The 21443-nt window shown below is 40.6% G+C and overlaps 5 protein-coding genes across 6 annotated transcripts in view; 2 read left to right on the forward strand and 3 right to left on the reverse strand.

Annotated features, from left to right (window-relative positions):
- Nucleotides 1-452: 452 nt before the first annotated feature.
- Nucleotides 453-1712, reverse strand: LOC107040754 (nudC domain-containing protein 3-like). The gene is made up of 2 exons (XM_015260973.1): nt 1419-1712; nt 453-644 (listed from the first exon to the last, which is right to left on the reverse strand). The coding sequence occupies exons 1-2, from the start codon at nt 1710-1712 to the stop codon at nt 453-455; spliced, it is 486 nt and encodes a 161-aa protein (XP_015116459.1).
- Nucleotides 1713-4024: 2312 nt separating this feature from the next.
- On the reverse strand, nt 4025-13804 carry LOC107040791 (leucine-rich repeat serine/threonine-protein kinase 1). Its single transcript, XM_015261033.1, has 3 exons — nt 13646-13804; nt 13410-13487; nt 4025-12256 (listed from the first exon to the last, which is right to left on the reverse strand). The coding sequence occupies exon 3, from the start codon at nt 12215-12217 to the stop codon at nt 4511-4513; it is 7707 nt and encodes a 2568-aa protein (XP_015116519.1). The 5' UTR covers nt 12218-12256; nt 13410-13487; nt 13646-13804; the 3' UTR covers nt 4025-4510.
- A 1448-nt stretch (nt 13805-15252) lies between these two features.
- LOC107040818 (SRR1-like protein) lies at nt 15253-16244 on the forward strand. Its single transcript, XM_015261073.2, has 2 exons — nt 15253-15424; nt 15519-16244. The coding sequence occupies exons 1-2, from the start codon at nt 15294-15296 to the stop codon at nt 16225-16227; spliced, it is 840 nt and encodes a 279-aa protein (XP_015116559.1). The 5' UTR covers nt 15253-15293; the 3' UTR covers nt 16228-16244.
- A 140-nt stretch (nt 16245-16384) lies between these two features.
- LOC107040819 (protein FMC1 homolog) lies at nt 16385-16785 on the forward strand. Its single transcript, XM_015261074.2, has one exon. The coding sequence runs from the start codon at nt 16391-16393 to the stop codon at nt 16697-16699; it is 309 nt and encodes a 102-aa protein (XP_015116560.1). The 5' UTR covers nt 16385-16390; the 3' UTR covers nt 16700-16785.
- A 513-nt stretch (nt 16786-17298) lies between these two features.
- The window catches only part of LOC107040820 (short/branched chain specific acyl-CoA dehydrogenase, mitochondrial), a 5297-nt gene continuing 1152 nt past the window's right edge, over nt 17299-21443 (reverse strand). Inside the window, exons 2-8 of one of the 2 annotated variants that reach the window (XM_015261075.1) lie at nt 21145-21259; nt 20976-21076; nt 20155-20361; nt 19468-19638; nt 18463-18771; nt 17622-17757; nt 17299-17558 (exon numbers count right to left, since the gene is read on the reverse strand). In XM_015261075.1, the coding sequence (XP_015116561.1) occupies nt 17383-17558; nt 17622-17757; nt 18463-18771; nt 19468-19638; nt 20155-20361; nt 20976-21076; nt 21145-21259 (1215 nt within the window). In that variant the 3' untranslated portion in view covers nt 17299-17382. The remainder of the gene's footprint in view (nt 17559-17621; nt 17758-18462; nt 18772-19467; nt 19639-20154; nt 20362-20975; nt 21077-21144; nt 21260-21443) is intronic. The other variant, XM_015261077.1, reaches the window with a different exon arrangement.

Here is a 21443-nt window from a genome sequence, read left to right on the forward strand (position 1 = left end):
AGTGTTATTTGCATCACAAATTTCGTATTCAAAAAATATTTTTCGCAATTCCAAAAATTTCGGGCCACTCTCGAAGACAATATTTGTAGGTCAATGTGATTAGCCCACATTATAAATATAATAAGTGTTTACGTGCATATGGCCAGAGAAACCGGAATGAACTCAGCAACCTGAGGGTCCGGTAGAGCACGAGAGCATCGGCACCGCACGAGATACCGTAATGTGGACAGGTATATTATTTATGTCAGTTGGTAATACTCATGATGTGAATGTGATCACCTCCAAAATTCGAAACTTAACTCCTTTCATTCCAGCAGGAGAACTTTGCATTTTCATTAGCATTGCTTCGCAATTAGTGACGAACCAAAACACCCGAAGGATTCACATGAATTCTGAGTTGAGTGTTAAATCTTCTCGGATTAAAACTGAATCCACCGAAACAATGCGCCTCATTATTCCTTCACTTTCTCGACTCTTTTCAATTTTTTTTCATGCTCTCGCCACATCAGTTCCTTCAGTGTCATCTGCTCCTGGGGGTTCAGCTCATCAATGTCACGGGAACAATCAATTTTGTCTAATGAGATCTTCGCTTCATCAGTGGTCAATGACTCCCACCATCTCTCTGATAATTTCTCCAAGTGGATCTACAATTTTTATTGGTTTTCAAAAGGAGATGAATATTTTCGGGTGCAGGAAAAGGCCCATTCTTTTTTTCTCAAGAAAATACGACTGGTTTTTTACGATTTTAGTAATTGTTGGCAATTTTACAATTTTACATTTTTTTTTGCTTCCGAATGGAATCTTTGTAATCGTTCAAATTTAAGTTTCGTATTTTTTGTTTTTATTCAGTTGTTAATGTCGACTCATTTGCAATTGTTATAACGTTTCATTGGTCGAAAAAGAAGAGAGTAGGGCGTTGTCGTCTTCCAGTGGCCGACGATATCAGCGATTTCAAAGCGTTTGAAATCTTCAACTTTTAACAATTAATTATCAATTAATGAGCAATATTTCACACGTTTGAGAAGGAAAAATTAATTCAATAGCGAAGTGGTAAAGCAATTTAAGTTGACTTATCTCCCAGTTGAGTTTTTGAGGAATATTTCCGAATCTAAGGGAGATAGCGAAATTTCCGTATCTACCTTCATTGTAGCACTCAATCAGCTCTACAAAAAAGGTTATAATAACAATTTTGCCATCTCCCTTAGATTCCGAGATATTCGTTGAAAACTAGTTAACAGTCAAAAATGACTTCTACCATTTTACCACTTCGCTACTGAATTATTCAGGTCCCAAGCTTGAGATGAGAAAATTGAAAAAATACATGCAATTTCCCACTTGTTACCAATTTTTCTCGAGAAAAAATAGTCCTGTTTTTCCCACAAACTGATATCAAGGGACTAAATTTGAGGATTCCCCACGTGAACATATTTCCCAGCCACAAAAGTCCAAATGCTCTCTGTACTTTTAATTTCGTAGCTCAGCTCTCCCTGGAAAATAACGCACCAGTCTGACTCCCCATCACCTGTCCTGAAATTCCTCGTACACGCCTCGACCTTGATTCCCCTCGTCGAGACATGAATTTTGAGGTCATCAAGGCACTTCAACCCACCAGGAATCTTCACAATCACGTCGATATCATTTATACTCTGTGACCACGAGAAATTTTCGTGATCTGCACCGTTATAGCTGTCAGCCGATTGATTAGATGTCATTATTTCGAAATATTAAATTATTTTTATTGACATTCATTTGCCAAGTTCACACTAATCTCTTATTTGGTTCAATCGAATTATGTTCCCCTATAGCAGAACATATGTGTTGATTTTATCATGAATCAGGCATCACCACGCATATAAGAATTTAATAGAAAAACCTAGAGCTTTCTCTGAGAAATTCTATTAGAAAAATTCTGTTTTTTTGCGCCATTGCTATACAAGATTATGCAACTTTACCGTGTCATTTTATTAAGAGATATTTGATTTTTAAAAAAGCAATAAATTTCAAGTTTTCTGTAAAAATTCTCGGGCATAAATTTTCCAACTTTCTTCCGCTGTATTTTTATCTCTTTCGCGTAATGAAATCCAAGAAAAATACCTGGAAAAATCATGGCCAAGAAATATCTATTTAAAAACACAGAAAGACGTAATAATTCGATAATAATTTAAAAATAATAATAATTCAATAATTTAATAATGATTCTTTATTAGAATTGTCTAATAAATTACTGAACAAGCGCCAATTGATCAATCATAAATATCTTCTGATAAAATAAGCCGACTTGCATAAGTCAAAATGAAAAAAATTGTTAAATTTTACAGTCCAATTTTACTGAAAATTAAAAACGGTTCATACCCCCACCTCTCTCCTAATCAAGCCAAGTCATAATTCTTAAACCCCAGGATCTTCGTGATATAAGCAATAAATTGTAATATTCATTTCAATTTTTATTCAATTATTAATATCGTCAACAACGAATTAGTAGTCTACCTATCTACACACAATTTAATGAATACAATGAATAAATAAATAGACAAAAAATGAGGTACACGATTGTTAATTTTAATAGCTAAAATAAGAAAATTATTCTCACTCGTTAAATACGACCGATCTATTAAGCAAGTGCTGTAAACCATCTCTTTGGAAAATACTAAAAAACTGATTAAAATTATACAATCACTCTCGCAAAATTACGCTACAGAAATAAATCAACAACCACGATTGAATTTCAATGACAACCACTCGACGTTACGTCATAATATCTCCTGCCGAATATGACGAGTAATGGGACGCAAGTCACAGCGTATTTTTGATTAATGGTAATCAATTACAAAATACATATGCACTGTGTTAACTGGAAGATGAACTGCACCACGTACGTAAAAATTTCATAGAAAATCCTCGCTCTTCTCTAGAAAATTCTATTGGATTTCTATTGGACTTCTGCGAGCACTTTCAGTCAAAATTATTTCATCGAAGAAATTGATAGAATTTCATTTTTCTAAACTGCTTAGGCTACATCAGTAGCCGGGTTCTATATTTTCTATAGAACCCTCAGTCTAAATTATTCGAATTTTTTCGAGATAAGTTGATTTTTTTATGAAAGACAAACAATGAAGTTGAAAAAAGAAAAAAAATGTCATGAAACTTTTAAAAAACCATCTCAATGTAATAAGTTGTACAGAAAGATAAAATTCGATTCATTAGAATTAACAGAACAATTGTTAGATTTCTAATAGAAATCACAACGTTTTTCTATGAAAATTCTTCGCGCGTGATCTAAATCGACGATTTTTAATCTTACTTAATGTCTCACTGTGAATAACTGCCTCAAGTTTCAATTATTAATCTACTCAATAATCCTGTATTATTTCACCTTAAAAATTATTTACACAATCACATGACTGGACTCGTGACTAAAAAAATTAAATAAGATTACGTTTTTTTGATAACATTTATATTTAAACATCTGTGGACGTATTCTTATTGAAAATGCGGTTCGGAAAAAATTCTCATCTTTGAGAATTTTTTTTCTTATCCTACGTTATCATTATGAAATATTAATGAATGTGGTTGTGAAGTGGTGTAACCGAAGAAATTCCTTTTTACTTCAGCGATTTTTTATGGAATTTTTTGGATTCAAAGGAGCGAGAAAAATTTCAATGAAAACCGTTTGAAAAGGCCTTCGCAAGAAATCTTTTCTCCTGTAGATGCGAAAATATTCTTTCACAAATCTCATAAAAGAGTAATTAAAGACTTAGTCTAACGAATGAATACCTGAGTAATATTTTTAATAGTCATATTCAACAATTATGGATTATATATGTTAACTCGCTAAGTGTTGTCGAAAATAAAAAGGCCGACTCCAAAATACCCCCAAAATAAGATCAACTTAAATTGACACGTATAACAAAAAAAATAGAAAGACTTTTGAATTTCTATTAAAAGACCAATAATTTTATTGAAAATCTATTCAAAATTCTATTCAGTCTACTTTTCGATAGACATTTGATAAAAAATTTTGGGAATCTGTTTTCAAAGGTTCACCCCACACTTTTCGTCATGAATAACAAGTTCCAAGAGAAAAAAACATAGAGAAATCATTCTCAAGATGTTGATACAAAAAACAAATTGAGTTTCAAGTAGTATTCTACTAGAATTTGAATGAAGTTTTAATAGAATTCAAATAGAACCTCTTTACAAAGTTGTGGTAAATGCGTCTCCACTACCAACTACTTACCCCAAACAGAGAATCTCTTTGAGTCCTTACATTTATGCCAAATTCATGACAATATTCCACCTCTTTCGTACAGAAAATAAAAAATCCAATCGTCAAAATTCCCAACCCTGAATATTTCATTCTTCATCATAAACCTGGTCCAAATTCTCAACAGTCATTCTAATTATCAGTGAATGCGTTACCTTTTATTGCATATTTTGATAAATGGACTCACTCCGCCCATCACTTCACAACCACCCAGCACCCCCAGCAATTTCCTAACAACCCCCGCAATTACGCAGCGGACCAATGCTCGGCGCGCCACAACAGCGTGTACATATTATGCCTGAGATCTTCAGCGAGCAAACAATCAATAGGATAATCAGTGTACCTTGAGATGAGACTCCTGTATCCCTGCCCGACGGTCGCCAAAGTCAGCCTCTTCTTATCAGGTGACTTCAACGCAATAATCTGCGAGACCTTCCCCTCGAAGGGTCTAAAAACCGTGATGGGTCTCAGGGAGTTGCACTCAGCAACTGCAATGCACCCCCAGGTGGTCCCAATATACAACTGATTCATGCAGACCTCGAGAGCAGTCACTTGGCACCTCTCAGTGGTAAAGTTCTCCTCGATGGAAATCGACTTCAAGCTCTCTGAGCATGGGACCAGCTTCGACATATCCAACTTATTGATAATCTGCCTCGTCTCCACGTCCCACTGATAAACGATGCACCCAGGATACGTGTAAGAAAGAACAGACGTCTCAGCGCTCAACAAATACGTAGCAAACAGATTCTTACTCGAGGTTTCATTCTGCACGTGAACAACCTCACAAGTATCAACTAAATTCCCATTCTCCTTGATCACATAAATCGAGATCCTGCCAAAGCTCTGCCCCACCCAGAGTTCAATGATTCTCCTCCTCCTGTGAACAGCAGCTAAAGAGTACGTCTTGATGTTCTCCTTCACACTCTTGACAACTTCCGTCTTCTTCATTTGCGTGAAATTATTGGTCAGGAGGTAGATCTTTCCGCTGTGCAAAGCAACCGCAAACTGTTTGATGCTCTCCAGATGAATCAGCCCCACGATCTTAGATTCCCTATAAAGGTTCTGATCGGACTCCAAATAATCGCTGGCAACACAACCGAAGTTGGTGGCCAGATACACATGGATCTGCCCTGTATTGTCTCCAATCCAGATGTAACCATCTACCCCAGACATGGCATAAGGGATCACCGGCGTCTCGATCCTCACATGCTGAAGCCAGCCTTTCTCAGTCCCTAGAAGCATGTCGACTTCCCCGTTGTTGTGCCCCAGCCAGATTTCATCAGCGAAGAAGCTTTCGTTAGATCCTGCCGACGCCGGAGGTCTAGATGTCGCTGTGATCGCGGTAACGTGTGTTCGTTCAGTCAACAGCGTGACATCAATAAGATGCGTGAATTCGGGGGCTGAGGCTATCGAGACGATTTGACTAGCAGTGGGACGATCCTTAGGGTTCTGCGCCCAGCAGATGACCATCAAATCGAGGACATAGCAAGGGTACAGGGTCTCTCTGTAAGATAGAGGTGGCCTACCACCCTCCAAGATGCACTCCTTCACAGCTTCATGCCCCTCAAACGGCTGTCGAAGGGTCACAAGCTCGTAGATGAACATCCCGAAGGAGAAGGAATCAACTTTCTCAGTGTACTCCTCCTCTCCATTGTATTTTATTATCTCAGGTGCCATGAAACCTTCGGTACCACCGAATCCCTTAGCCCCCGATGGCAGGGTCAGCCTGGAGATGCCGTAATCCGCGACTTTAACGTGAACCGGGTGCTCCAGGTAGCTCTGATGCGGCTGGGGCATCATCCATACTAGAACATTCTCAGACTTCAGGTCTCTGTAGATGACGTGTTGCTGGTGGAGGTACTCCACTGCTTTCGCGACCTGTAGGATTATGGACTGGAGGGTGTGGGGGTCTAGTTTAGCCCCTGATCTTCGATAGTTCTTCAGGACATTGTCTAATGCGCCCTCCGGGGCTAGATCCAGAACGAGAGCTAGGGGACTGATGACGATTCCGATGAGAGGAACAATGTTCGTGTGTCGTAATGTCAGCAAGATGTTTAGTTCTTGTCTGGCTGTGCAGTAAGCCTTGCAGGCGTACTGGAGAGGATCTCTGTCCCACTTGCTCTGGGCTGCCTTGTAGGCCAAGACCGCCGAAGGTTTTGAATTAGGGCCCGGGGGCACCGGTTGCAGCATCTTCATAGCAACGTCCATCCTCTCCCCTCGAGCTCCACTCGAAACTTTGCAGGAGCCTTTAAAAACAAATCCGAAGGCACCGCGTCCCAGCATTCTTCCCCTCTTTATGTCGTCGGACTTAATCAAGTGCTTGGCGCCAAGGTCCATGAAGATGATGTCCGGGGCTACGTGGGATAGCGGAATGTCCAGGTGCTTCGGGCAGGCGATGGTTTTATTACTGTACGCCGACAGAATGCACTCCTCCACCATCCACGAGTAAACAGTGATCCCTTCTGTGTTCAAGCTCTTACTTGAGGATTGACGCGCTGTCACGTCTGGGTGACCCTCGAGGGAGGGCATCCTACTGGAGGCAGAGCTGTCGTAACCGACTCCACTGTCACCATCCGACTTGTAACTGTCCTGGCTCTGGCGCTCGCGATGTTGATGGTAAGTGCAGCAGTCGTCAGGGGATTTGGAGGTCTCCTCGTCACCCTCTGCGAGCATCTCCATCGATCCCCCCGACGCAGACGCCTCCTGATCACTTCGATCATTATCGGAATTACCGTTTGTGGCGTTCAGGAGGCACCTGGGGCAGGGGATCAACCTCGTCACCAGGAGTTTTCCCTCCGAGGTGTGGACGAAACGAGTTCCCAACGTGGGGTACCAGTCCTCGAGGAGGATGTCAATGTGGTCGACGATCAGGGCGAGGAGTTGAGGCATACTCTCCGGGCGAGGCTCCACGACAATAGCCTGGTACCCCATAGGCTCCTCATCCTCGCCCCCCTCTGGGGACAAGGCAGATATTATCGGCTGCTTTATTACTAGAGTATCCACCGGAAACCAAATCTCCAAAATTGCGGAGTTCTTCAAATCCACACTGCACCAGATTCCATCCTGTTTCAACTTGAATTTTAACTGTCTGTAGTCGTAGGGAGCGTTCTTCATCTTCCAGTTGACTTCTTTGAGCCTTAACAATGTAATCCCTGCGTAACGTAGCTCTAGGCCAGTCTGCCAGACGATCCATTCGGCATTGTTATCCAATAGAGTTGAGAATATATTCTCGTCAACGAAATCTTTGAAAGGGGTTATGAAGGACATCACGATGTCGACGATGGTATCGTCGGCGAGGATCCTGGTGATCAATCTGGACCAGAAACCACTTGGAAAATACGACATCAGTAGTAGTCTCGTTACTGAGCAGTCGGGCTGAGGTCTAGATGTCAGGGTTGATGTTTTGTTGTTACGAGTGAGATCCAAATGCCGGCTGTTTCTCCTGTCCCCGATCATAGAGTCAAGGACACTAGTTGGAGATGTTATTTTCTTCGTCCTGACATGCCAACCCCTGGACTTCAACGGGATCTTGATGATCTGGTTGTTCCTCTGAATGTCTTCCTCGGTTGGTAGTAGAGAAGGTATCAAGAGGGTTCGATAATCCCAGGTGAGAGCAACCTCGAATTTGTTGAGAAGGCTCACGATGTACCCCTGAGTGTCTACCGAGGATATCGTGGACGATTTGAACACGTGTTGAATGTCATCCAGCTTCATGATCCCAGCCCTTGCGAAGGGATTGATCTCCCGGATGGTGACGACGTGAGCGAGCATGTCGCAGAGCCACTGAGGATCCAGAAAATAAAGGTCCTTGAGGGTGGCATCATCGTAATGAAGGATTATCCCATTCTCGTGTAGAAACAGCGTCGCCTGGTGGAGTTCCGCAAGATCCCTGAAGGATTTATGCAGCTTCTGGAGTTCGTTATTAACAGCTGCGTAATACTGGTCAGCTCTGAGAACGGGATCAGCCCCGGAGAGCTTTCTATCATGCGCCAATTGGACGACAACGTCCTCGAGGGCTAGATAACTGGCCGGAACTCTCTGCTCCAGCAGCAGTTCCTTGCTTCCTGGAGACTTGAGACTAAACACAACATCGTAAACCAGGTTACACAGCATCTTGATGTTGTGACGGGTCTTGCAGCTCACCTCAATGGTCTCCATGACCTTGGGGAGGCCACACTTCTCAGCATCAACGACGTTTATGAATTTGTCCCTGATGTACTGTTGGAGAACTTCGCTTTGTTCGTTGGAAACGTCGTAGTGGGTTCCTACGATTATCACTGGAGAGTTTGGAGCTCTACTCTGGATGTTCACGAGCCACTGGAATATCTCGAAGACCCCTTTGAACCCATCTGTTATCTTCCAGACGACCAGGTACAAACTTCGTTTCGACAAGAAATACTGGTGAGTAGCATAATACTCTTTTTGTCCACCAAAGTCCCATGTCCTGAAGTACACGGCACCATGTGACGACTGTCCCCGCACCTTTTTCTCGTAAATCCAGTCACCAATGTCCACCCCAACGGTTGATATCGTTGTACCCCTAGCTGTCTTCGTATTGATGTTCTTATTCCCCATTCGCTTGGCCCAGTGCTCCGCAGATCTCTTCTTATTAGGCACCTCGCCCTCCTGACGTAGTTGCTCGAGCAAACTAGTCTTCCCTATCCCCTGAATCCCCACAATCATCAGTTTCATCCTTGCGTAGGGCTTCGCGTCTTCTAGGATCGATTTCAGGTACCCCACGACGTCCATCGTCTTGTACTTCTTCGACTCTATCATCGTCTTCAAGGGCTCCTGGAGTTTACAGCCCTGAGTGTTGAGATTCCACAGACGAGAGAGTAGACCCATCTGCGGGGGCAGCTCACTGATCTCAGTGTTTCCACTTATGTTCAGAACAGACAGATTACTCAGTTCGTAAATGTTCTGGGGTATTTCCTTCAGACTATTATTGCTCACGTCCAACATACTGACGTTGGGAAACAGAAGGTAGAGCTTTGAGTACTGATTCTGCTGAGCTTGCGCGGACATTGTTGCCGAGTTCTTCGACAATTTACTCTCGCGATCAGACTCGCTGTGACGATCGCTATCGCTGTAATAGTAAACCCTACCATTCTCGTCGAATCCAATGGTGTTCTCTCCATCATCAACCGATGTCAATTGAATTCTAGTCAACAGATTGTTCGCGAGAACCAAAGTCCTCAAGTTTTCGAGTCTCAAGTGTCTCCTGTGATTGCAAACAGACATGAGAACGATGTCCCTCAAGGACGCACCCACACAGCTCGATCTGTTACTAGCAACAGAGTTCATTATCGGTGATTGGATGTTTGTCGAGGGACAATAGCATGCGGTGGAGGCTTGCTCCATGGAGTCAGCGCAGCTGGGGTCCACCTGTGGTAAACTCGGCCAACAGGATATCTGATTGTTGGATAAATCCAGCTGCTTGAGGCTCGCTGGGTAAGAAGTTATGTGACTCATCGATCGTAATGAATTATAAGCCATGTTTAATCTCACTAAACTAACTGCAAGACAGGGCAAAGCAACCGGAATACTATTAAACAAATTATGCGCAAGGTTCAGCGACGTCAGGACTGAGCGTGCACCTGGCTCTGAGTCATCGTTTATCTTCTCGGATACTCTCACTGACTTTGTCCACACGTGCGGCCTATCCATTTCTATTATCTGAGCGTTTGTCAATTTCGTGAAAGAGTCAAATTCCGCTGAATCGTCTCTAGTCATTGCGGTGATTTCAAGTCCTTCGTGAGTGCTGTTGCTTGTGGGGGGTCTTGAGGAGAACTCGAAGTTATTGGTGCTTGACAGGCCCATGTCCCTTCGTGTGGAGATGTTCTGGGAGACCTGGCTGGGCAGATCTCGAAGGAGATTGAAGGAAGCGTTGAGTTCCTTGAGCTTCGGCGCCCTCCAGAGATTGTCTGGCAGGCGTTGAAGCTTGTTATTCGAGACGTCGAGAATCTCCAACGCGGGCAGAACCATCAGAAACTCTGGAAGCTTCTCCAGACGATTGTCCTGCAGGTACATCTCCTCCAGAACTGGGGACAATTTGTCCCTTCCGTCTCTCGGCCTCTTGTCGGTTTCAAGTTTCTCGGAGAGAGTGTCTATCTTATTCTGCGCCATGTTGAGGTACTTTAAGCTCTGCAGGTAGAATATCATGGACGGTATCGTGGTGATGGAGTTGTGAGATATATCAATTCGCGTTATTGCGTAAAGTGCGAGGTCATTGTTCTTTCCACTGAGCTTCTTGTTCACGTGGAGGACTGCGTCGATCAGCCACTGGGTTCTTATCTGAGACAATCTGCACTGCTGATCGTGCCAGTTGATCATGGTAGGGGTATTGGGAAATAAAGAGGGATAAGTTACGTTACCAAAGCTGGAGAGGGCTGAGAAGTGAGAGGTTTGCGTTCCCTCAGTCATCGCTTTCTTATTTATCTTGTAGTCAGGATCAGGGTGCGCCTTGATCGACAGCAACTTGGCTGTGAGTATCTCATCACCGTTTTGAGCCGCTATTTTCAAGGCTCTACACTCGTTATCCACAGCTCCATACTTTAACAACAAATCCGCTATTTTTACGTCTCTATTGTGACAAGCTATCGTCAAAATAGTGAGATCATTCACAGCCTCGGTTTCACCTTCAGACTTATTCGCAGAGGATCGACTGTACGTCTTGATCGGCAAATTTGGATTGCTGCCAGATTGCAACAAGATTGCTACGACTTCTGTGTGTCCAGCCTTAACAGCAGCATGAAGTGCAGTCTCAGTGCTGTTGTTGCAATAGATATCGAGCTGTAAAGGACAGATCAAGTTGTCGTCCTTCTTCTGCTCGGAAGTCTTGCTCCTGAAGTTAAGAGAAGACATGAGCCTTTGGATCCCCGTGGATATCCTGCGTTTGGCTATGGGGAGCTGTTCCGAGGTCGGCTGAGGCTCTTCCTCATTGATCTTCACGGATTTGACTTTGTACCCCAAGAGAGTTTCGACTATCTTGAGATTACCTAACGTACTCGCGATGTAGAGGACGTTCTGGCCCGTCACGTCTTGTGTGTTAACATCGAAGGGCATGTCGTACTCGAACTCCCCGGAGGGATCTTTGAACCTTAGACACAAGTGCTGGGGGTACTCGAACCTTAGAAGAAGGTCTACGACAGACGAGTGACCGTTGATCGTCGCCGCGTGGATGGGCAGCCAGCGTTCGACCGTCAGGGACTGAATTTGCTTGGGAAAGTGACGAAGGAGGAGATCGACAATCTCCAGCTTTCCGTTGTAGCAAGCGATGTACAAGGGCGTGTATTTGGTCATTGGGTGGCTTCGACAGTCAGCTCCGTGGTCTAACAACAGGCGCACGATGTCTTTGTGACCCATTTCGCAGGCGATGAAGAGGAGGGTGTTTGCACCGTTTGGCGCCATGTTTACGATGGTTTCGAGGGGTTCGGAGGAACTTTGGATTATGGTTCTCGCGGATATTGTGTCACTCTGCAGACAAGCTGCTCGGAGGGACGCGTGGGTCGCCAACCGGAGGAGTTCGTACTTTTCGGAGGCTTCGGTTAGGAGGGCTATGGATTTCTTATCGCTATTCTTGGCCGCGATGTCCTGCGGGGTCAAACCGTTGCTGTCGCGGACAGAGAGGTTCACGTTGTGCTCCAGGAGCATTGTGATGTTCTCACTGTGACCGTGATCGGTACAGATGTGGAGGGCTGTGCGATGCTGACCTCGAGGGCCGCAGGGAATGTTAGGGTTCGCGCCGTTCGAGAGGAGGACTACTAAGCAACGCGAGTTCTCGGTTATCGCCGCGGCGTGGAGCGCTGTGCGACCCCACGAGTCTTGGCTGTTTATGTATTGGGAGTGATCGCCTCGGAGGAGGTCCTCCAGGAGCTCGGCGTTGTCCCACAGGGCTGCCTGGTGGAGCAAACGACCGGGGAAGTCCTCCTCCACCGGGGTGTAGTCTTCCATTTTTTTGGGGAAGGCTCCCGGGGAAGTCGGGGGAGAGACCTGGGGGATCATTTTTGGGGGTTAATTGAGATTGGAGGCTTTTTATTTTGGGGTTTAGGCTTTGGCGAGTTTAGGAAGGTTGATTTTAGTTAAGTTGAGAAATGGGAAAACGAGAATTCGATGAGTCTCTTTTTTGGGAATCAAGTGTCGCCAAATTTTATGCAAGGTTGAGTGAAACAACCAGTTTTTGATGAGGATAAGGCCAGAGCTCGTTTTGACGTGTATTGAAAAATATGGCGTAACAAATGTTGGGCTATCACAAAGAATTCTTTCACTTCAAGTTCATTTCTACGTTTATAAAATTGCTGAAGAACGATTCATGTGTGAAAACATCGTACAGAAATTTTCTACACGGATTGCGTATAGAATTTCTATGGCATTTTCGTATATGATATTTGGATATTTCTATACTTTTTTTTCTACAAATTATTTCTATACGATTTCTATAGGTTTGATCCGATACAAAGATATGCTTAAAAGATTTGTTGATGCATGGAAATAAGACCGAGCAATTGTGTAAATTTTTGAAACCTCATTTTTCGACATTGCATTCATTTCTGGTGAAACTCTGACTATGGACAAGTTTTCGTGATTTCCAGAAAAATGATTTTTAGGAGAAAAATTGATTGTTTACAAATGTTTTTCAAAATACAGACTTTGCCATTTCTTTCTTAGACTTTTCACATGCTTCTTAGCAGCTTAAAATCCAGAATTCAATTTAAACTTTCAAAATTCCAATAATAACATCATTCTAAAATATTCGCCACTCTGGAGTGAAATAGAGCTTGAATAGAAGCTTCGATATTTAGCTACAAACGTTAAAAAGGATTCCAAAGATTGATAAATGATAAAAGTACTTGGACAAGCTTCAAAGATTCGTTTATGCATAAAAAACCGATGAACTTGAAGGCAAATCCGATTATTTCCAACCGGACAAAAAAACTCAAATTTGATTTTAATAAATATTTCAGAATTCAATAGAGAAAGAAAAATCATCACGACGACTTGTTTTCATAAAAAAAAAAATGAGTCAAAAAAAAATCTCCGAAAATTTCGAATTCTCCGAAATTGAATGAAAAATTCAAAAATTGAATGATCTCGTTTTACCACTTCCCCCCTGACTTGTTACCTCATTCGTTTGTTTTGTACATACCCTTGATTTTGATCTCTCACGTCAATTGATTGTCATCACTGTTACGACGATCAACGCCTCGTCATCGTCATTCAAATGCTGGAAAAAGTAGAATGTCATAAAAACGACAGGAGAAATTTCTTGATCCATTGAATTTTCATTGAATTATTGTCACCAGAATTTTCAGAAGTCATTCGATATCTTTCGAATGTCAAACATTGTTAATTTTACTGTCATGCTTCATTAGCTCCACTTACTTTGATAATGGCCCCATCGACCGTTTGAGATGCCAGTAATTACCCATTTTTTATGCGCAATCGACAATTCGTGTCCCTCACTACTGTCGTATTTTCATTCCCCAAAAACATTGATAACGAGTGAACAACAATAATACATTAGCTGGCGATTTGACGGGGCTCTCTGTTGTGGCCAACGCCATGTTGAAAATTCATGATTCCGGGAAGATGTCTAGTTTATTGGCTGAGCCAGTCGCGCCGAAATTCAACTGCTTTCTCTCGCGTGTGAATTTAATGTGAAAGTTTGGACAATCGAAAAGCAACTGCATCGCTTTCCAACGTTCCAACGCTTAATAATGATCCCTGAAGATCGAAGGAACATCTGACTCTCGGTGTAATGACTATTAACAGGTGACCAACGAAACCTTGAAACTCGTGTCGCATGTCTCATTAGGCAATAATTAATTCTAACACCCCTCTCGCATTTCCTACGGATATGATTACAAATACAAAGTAGCTGACATCAATCGTATCCTAAACATTTTTAACCGCTCGATTTCGTAACTGGATTAAACGGAAATTAATTATTTTCTTTGTTTTTTTTTTAAATGAGAGCTTTTTTAGCTTTTATTATTTTCCAGAATGTTGTTTTTTTAGAATTCTATTAAAAATTTTATTTATTCGTTCGTTTTGTTGGATTTATTTAAAACAATTAGTAGATTTCGCATTCTATTGAAATTATTTCCATGGAAATTCCTTGACTTAAATTATTTTATATAAATTCTTTAATGAGATACTATAAATAAAATAGAAAATAGGAGAATCAAAATCTCTATAAACCTCTTTCGTTCATAATTGTCTAATTATTTCTACAACTATTTAATTTATACAAAAAAAGATAATCACAAATAACAAAAAGTTTGAACATGACTTAAATTTTTAGGATTAAAATCTGGAATAAAGTCGGAAGTGAAGTTAATCCGAATAGAAACTGGAATTGTGGTTGATTTTGCGCTCAATTGGTAGTCTAGTCTTATTCATAATAATCGGTTCAGAAAAAACGTCTAAAAAGTAAAATTCTTTGTTCGAATGTTGCGCTTTAAATGGCTGATTATTTATTATATATTGTTGTGTTGTGAATGCACACTTATATTTCCTCATTATTTATTTCCTCATGGTCAAATCTCGTGTTATCGAGCCTCGATGTTGCTTACTTTGGATGCGATATTTGCAAATTTATTGTTGCGCCCCGCATGTTTTTTTTATTTTGTTATTTTCATTCGGAGTTATTCATAAAAAGCGTTATTAATGCTCTACTTTCATGTCTTTTGCATTATTCTCCTGGAGTTTTTAAAAGTTGCCGATGCACTGAAATGTATCAGCAAATTTAAATTTTCCAGTTCCATAAAATTGTCGACAATTTGCCGTCAATCTGACGACAGGAGGATGGCATATATTGGAATTACCTCCAAATTTTCCGGAAAAAATCGCAGCAAATACGCAGATATAGTTAGCAAAGTTGCAGATAGAATTATTCAAGAATTAAAAAAACTAGTTTTTGAAACATGGGCTCGCCCAACTTAACATCTAGATTCTTTTACAAATATCTGCTTATCGCGTTCAGAAGTTACGTGTCTATCTACCCCCTCCCCTCCGTAGTCGCAAAATCATGCCAGGACTCGACGAGTTTCAGCTCGTAACACGACGTAGAAGGCACACAAGACGTCAATTCGTGAATCACGTCCTGAATCGCGCCCTGAACCCCCGAGAGCCCGAGATAAACACCGAGCACCTCCTCCGGTGAGTACCACCCGCCCTCAAACCCCCAATCCCCCGAGACAACTCCAAAACACTGCGCCCTAACCTCGAAATAACTGCCCCGAATTTCTTCCAGTGAAGTTTTAGACGCTGTGATAGCCCTAAGGAACTCCCCATACCGTCAAATATTGTACAACGGCTTGGCAGAGTCCCTGAGCCTGCTCGACGTCACTGCCATACCGGAAATAGTCTGTTACGGGCTGGGAAATTTCTCTGAGAGCCGTAGTGCCAAGTATCAGCTGGCCGCCCTTCTGACAATAAAATCACGATACAGGAGTCACGTGCACCTCTATGATCCCGTTTTTTTTTCCAAAGAGATCGAGGTACTCAAGACACTTGGTCTTTCCATGATTGAGATCAATGAGGAGGGCAAGCGAAAGGTGGGAAATGATTTGACTCTGTTCTACATGCCACACTGTTTTCAAGGCATCATTGCCAACTGCATTCACGCCAATTGGGGTAGAGGACTGAGCAATTGCATTCTCGTGACAAATTCATTCGGGGAAATTCGTGATGGCATTGCGGCTGATGCAGGCCTCAGGGACTCGGTCGAGTTGATCAAGAGAATTCACCCCTACGTCACTGAGTTTAAGTTAGAAGGGGACTTTGATTCGGCGCGAGAAGCTTTTAACTCGACTTCCATTCATGTTTTCACGACTGAGAAACTTAACAGGGTGACGCAGGAGTTCTGGGAGGACATTGGGAGTCCCCCCTTCAATCAGGAGAATTTTGAGAGAGACTTGAATAGATTGAGGGAGAATTTTGTACTCGGAGAGATTCAGTAATTGTGGGAGCAGTGGGAATTTATGAATTATTATTTTTTCTATTGAAAGCTCGAGGAGAATATCCAAAGAAATTTTTTATTGATCCAGGACCGTAGGAGGCAGAGTCGGAGGAGTACTATTAAGGTTTACTTTTGTATTGGAACGATTTCAGAGAATTGTGAGAATGAACTCCAATTTGAAGATGATTCGGTCCCTGCTGAGGGAGATTAGGGCGATATCGAGTGAGGGGAAGATCAAGGATAATATTGCTGTGCAGTATGTGATGGAGCAGGCCAGGGCGCACAGGGAGACGTCGGAGACTCTCTGCAAGGCTCGGGAGGAGATGGAGCACTTGGCGGAGACGTACAACTGTTATTTGGCGTCGTTGAGGAGTTACAAACAGATTAATACGGAGTATGCTGGGGCTGGGGAGAGGAGCGTCAGGGAGACGGCTGATTTAGTTGGGTTCAAGCTTCCACATGATCCCAAGTGAATTAAACAGTTATCTATTGTGAGTTGGATTTGTAATCGTAGATGAGGTATTATTTGTATTAAAGATATGATGAGTTTAGTATGCAATTTTCAGTTTTTTCTTCTTTTTTTTCACTGTATTTCAAGGATGAAAAAATTCAATAGAAAATGTAGCGAATTCGCTAGCAAATTCTGTTGGAATTCTAATAGAAAAAATCTCAAGAGACAAATTCGAACAGAAATTCAAAATATATTGACTTTATCCTATCAAATATGCAATATAATCAGCCCAAAAAAACAAGCAGAATTTTTCAATAGGATTCCAATTGAATTTTTTATTTTTTCATGCGTGTAAAAATAAAAAATTAGGTCTCGTCTTTTATCAAAACGTTCGAGGAAAAGGGAAATTCAGGCTGAGGATTCAGGAAAAAGGATTAATTTTAAAAAATTTTAGCGAAATAATTTGTCCAGAGAAGTAAAAATCCCTCGATTTTTTCATCTCTAGGCATTTTTTCATAAAATACTCATGTAAAAAATGGATCTGAGATATATCTCATAATGAAATTAACGAAAGAATAAAAAAAATCGACTTGATCAAGAGAATGAAAAAAATTCAATAAATTACGTAAAAAACAACTTTATCTCCCAGTTCATATAAAATATTTCATAAAAAAATGGATTGAAAAACTAATAGAACGCTCGGAATCATGAATACTCCTTCCTGATGTATTTTGCGATGGTTGATAACTGCATGTTGCTGGTGCCCTCGTAGATTGTACCAATTTTGCAGTCCCTGAAGTACTTCTCCTGGGGGAAGTCTGTCGTGTATCCAACGCCTCCCATGAAATCTATGCACTTGGCTGTCACCTTGAGGGCAGTCTCTGTGGGGGAGGAATAAATGATTCATAACAATTCAAGGGATTGAATTAATTGTGAGTGGGTACCTGAGGCTACAAGCTTGGCCATCGCTGCGTCTTTCGTGAATTCTTGTTTTGCCTCTACTTTTCGAGCTGCGTTGTACACCAGGAGTCTTGCTGCCTCGAGCTCGGTGACTACCTGAGCTATTTGGTGTTGCATCGACTGGAATCAGAATGGATTTCTTCATTTCCTCACTTATATTCGCGAATTAAATTCGATTCGAATTCTATTGAAAATTTGATTAATTTTTTTTTTCGTCAAAGCGACACCTGTCACATCAACACCTTTTGATTTTCCTCTGTGAAACTGTACTCTGTACGTTATGAATATATACCCATTAGGCTTTATATTTTTTTTTTCTATACAAAAAAAAAACAATGTTTTTTTTCTATATAAAAAATACATTTATTCTTCATGAATCCCTGTTGTTATAATGTGTAAATTATCGAAATTATTTAAATTCATTGGCAAATTTCAAATTTTCAGTTTAAATGAAAATGATTTGATGGATTTTGATAGTTAATTCATCTTTTTTTTTTCATTTTTGTTATTTTTTTTCATTCCAAATCATCACTAATCAGTTTTCCTTTCTTTTATAGTTCTGTGTTTTTTAGTAAGAACTTCATTAGCTATACTTATAGCTATAGAAATAATTTTAGTTATCAATATTTGTAAGTATACTTAAATATTTATAGTCATAGTTCTGAATAGTTATTGTTATGTATAACTATTTACAGCTATAGTCATCTATAGTAATACCTATAGATAGAGTTAAATTATAGCCGAATAGATCGGTGACGGTATAAAGTGGAATTAAACAGTGCAGTTTTACGAATTCCTTAATGAATAATATTACTGAGATTTCACCTGAAATGAGAAAATATCCTTTCCAAACTGTTTCCTCTCCAAAGTATAAGGAATCGTGGCATCAAGGGCACCCTGAGCAATTCCAATCATCTGTGCACCGATGCCTATCCTTCCCTCGTTGAGGAACCCAGCTGCATACTTGTACCCCTGTCCAAACTCCCCCAGAATGTTCTCTTCAGGCACCCTCACGTTTTCAAAGTGCACCATGCAGGTCCCCGATGCCTTTATACCGAGTTTGTCTTCAGGTTTAGCTACAGTAACTCCTGGCATTTCTCTGTCAACGAGGAAAGTCGTAATTCCCCTGTATCCCTGCGAATAATTTTCATGGATGAATTGAAAATCCAATTGAATTCAATAATTCAATTCCATAATTTCCTCATTCCCCCGAATTTCTTAATTCGAAATTTAATTATTGAATCTAATTTAATATTGCTAATATTTAATTTCATATAATATTTAATATTGAATTTAATTCAATAACACTTTAATTCCCTCATTTCCCCGAATTTTTTAATTCGGAATTGAATTATTGAATTTAATTCAATTCAATAATTCAATTCCACAATTTCCTCATTCCCCCGAATTTCTTAATTCGAAATTGAATTATTGAATCTAATTTAATATTGTTAATATTTAATTTCATATAATATTCAATATTTAATATTGAATTTAATTCAATAACACTTTAATTTCCTCATTTCCCCGAATTTTTCAATTCGGAATTGAATTATTGAATTTAATTCAATTCAATAATTCAATTCAATTGAATTCAATAATTCAATAATTGAATTGAATTAAATTCAATAATTCAATTCCACAATTTCCTCATTCCCCCGAATTTTTGTAATAATCGTTATAGATACGCTTTTATCGTTATGTGTTTCTCAAATGAATTAGCGCACTCTGTCAATCGAGCCTCCAGCCTTATTTCAATCCACAATAAATCTCTGTGATAAGATAAGTTCGATCGAGGTCAGGCAGTTTTCACAAATAAGAAAAAATTACCGCTGATGGGTTTGCATTGGCGAAGACGATGAAAACTCCAGCGATGTCAGAGTTGGAGATCCACATTTTAGTGCCGTTGATTATGTAGTGAGATCCGTCCTTCTTGGCTTCGGTTTTGAGGGAAAAGGCGTCTGAACCTGCGCCTGGCTCTGTGAGACAAAAACTCCCAGCCTGTAGATTAATTTCATTATTTAACTGCTTTGTTCCTTATCGGAAATTACAATCATCATTATTAATTAATCTTTTATTAATACAAGAGGAGAGCACAGAGCGATAACTTTCTCCGCATTTTCTACCGCATTTTCCTCCGCATGGAGAAAGATAAATACACATAAATCACGATGATGTTATAATTTTCATAGCGAAGCGGTCAAACGGTTCGCAGAGTTTTTGAGGAATATCTCCGAATGCAAGGGAGATAGTGAAATTTTTGTTATTACCTTTTTTGTACCTCTCAATTCGCTCTACAAAAAACGAAAATTTTGCTAGCTGTTTTAGATTCCGAGATATTCATTGAAAACTAATTTCCAATGGATTTTTAATAGAATTTCGATTGAAATTCAGACGAATGGGTTTTCCTCTTCAATATTTTCTATACTAATACATCATTTTACATTTCAACATTTGTAGGAATCGACACAAATCTTCATTTTTTTCTATTAATATTTTCTCCTATCGGCTACTTACAAATTCTTGCGCCAGTTTCGGCAGATATTTAGCCTTTTGTGCCTCAGTACCAACTTTAATGGTAAGAGAATTAACTAAAGTGTTGTGAATGTCCACGAGAGCAGCTACGGCCCCGTCAACTTTAGCTACTTCCTCAACTGTCAAAATTGTCGTCAGGAAGCTACATCCGGCTCCACCGAGTTCACTTGGAATCTCCATTCCCATTAACTGATATGAAAAGTTGATCGATTAATACAAATTATCAATCATCTATCGGCGAGAAAAATCAGTTGTGAATTATCCTTGAATTATTCTATCTATGAAATTACTTTATCGACTCGATTATGACATTGTTGAGTCAATGAAGTAGTTTAATGGATAAAAAATAATAATTGCAGGAGAAAACACAATTCTAAAGATTCATTTTAACGCAGGGGTTCCGTTTCCCCTTAAGCACTAGTATCGAAATATACCATTACGCGTTCGTATAAAAATATACTATTGTTGGCCGATGGGAGGTGTGTATAGCTCGCCGGAGGCAAGTACTACCCAAGGGTCAAAGAGCACTTTCCCCACGACTGTCGAACTCTATTTTTCATCACAATGTCTGCAAAGTCGGGTTTTGCGCACCCGGAGCGTGCGTAAAATTTCGGTTTGCGCACAAGTGATGAAATCTTCAGAGTTTTGCCCCAGTTATAATGAAGGAAATTGGCGGCAGCAAGCCTTTGATCCCTAGAAAACGTTTCGGTACATTCTCCGATTGTTCTAAATTATATACAGAAGGATTCTCCTCTTCCCCCAAATCAGTGATAACTAAACACTTCGTGGTTTCAGCACATTACCCCGTTCTCAAATAGCTTCTTCAATAATCCATCATCAATCCTCCCCTCCTTCTCCATCTTCTTGACTAGTGGTGCTATTTCCTCCCTCGCCAATTTAGCAACTGATAAACAACATGTCACAATTATTTTGCAATGATCATCAGAAAATGAAAAACATTATGACAATTACCAGTCTCTTTCATCATAATCTCATCATCTGTAAACTGGGTCAAAGGTCCTGGTGTATGATTTAAGGCTGATGAAGACACGTGGAGTTTCTTCTTCTGGATAATGTCCCGTGGGATCTTGAAAAATCATGACACAGAAATCAATAGACGTGATTATCCCTCATGATTCTCTCTAAAATTAATTAAGGATATCCAAATATCTTTTACAGTTGATCAGACCAACTGAAGATTCAACTAATTTTTTTTTTCTTCTCGTATGCCCCTTCGGGTCTTTACGATTTGTTCCCTCCCCCCCCCCCCC

Source organism: Diachasma alloeum, unplaced genomic scaffold (genome assembly GCF_001412515.2).
Source record: "Diachasma alloeum isolate Michigan unplaced genomic scaffold, Dall2.0 Dall_scaffold_00343, whole genome shotgun sequence".
Classification (NCBI taxonomy): domain Eukaryota; kingdom Metazoa; phylum Arthropoda; class Insecta; order Hymenoptera; family Braconidae; genus Diachasma; species Diachasma alloeum.

Coding starts and splice junctions, on each gene's coding strand:
- LOC107040754 (XM_015260973.1), bottom strand. CDS start 1,712: ATGACATCTAATCAATCGGCTGACAGCTATAACGGTGCAGATCACGAA. Junction 645..1,418: donor TGGCTGGGAAATATGTTCAC/GTGGGGAATCCT, acceptor TAAAAATTGTAG/ATCCACTTGGAGAAATTATC.
- LOC107040791 (XM_015261033.1), bottom strand. CDS start 12,217: ATGGAAGACTACACCCCGGTGGAGGAGGACTTCCCCGGTCGTTTGCTC.
- LOC107040818 (XM_015261073.2), top strand. CDS start 15,294: ATGCCAGGACTCGACGAGTTTCAGCTCGTAACACGACGTAGAAGGCAC. Junction 15,425..15,518: donor AACACCGAGCACCTCCTCCG/GTGAGTACCACC, acceptor AATTTCTTCCAG/TGAAGTTTTAGACGCTGTGA.
- LOC107040819 (XM_015261074.2), top strand. CDS start 16,391: ATGAACTCCAATTTGAAGATGATTCGGTCCCTGCTGAGGGAGATTAGG.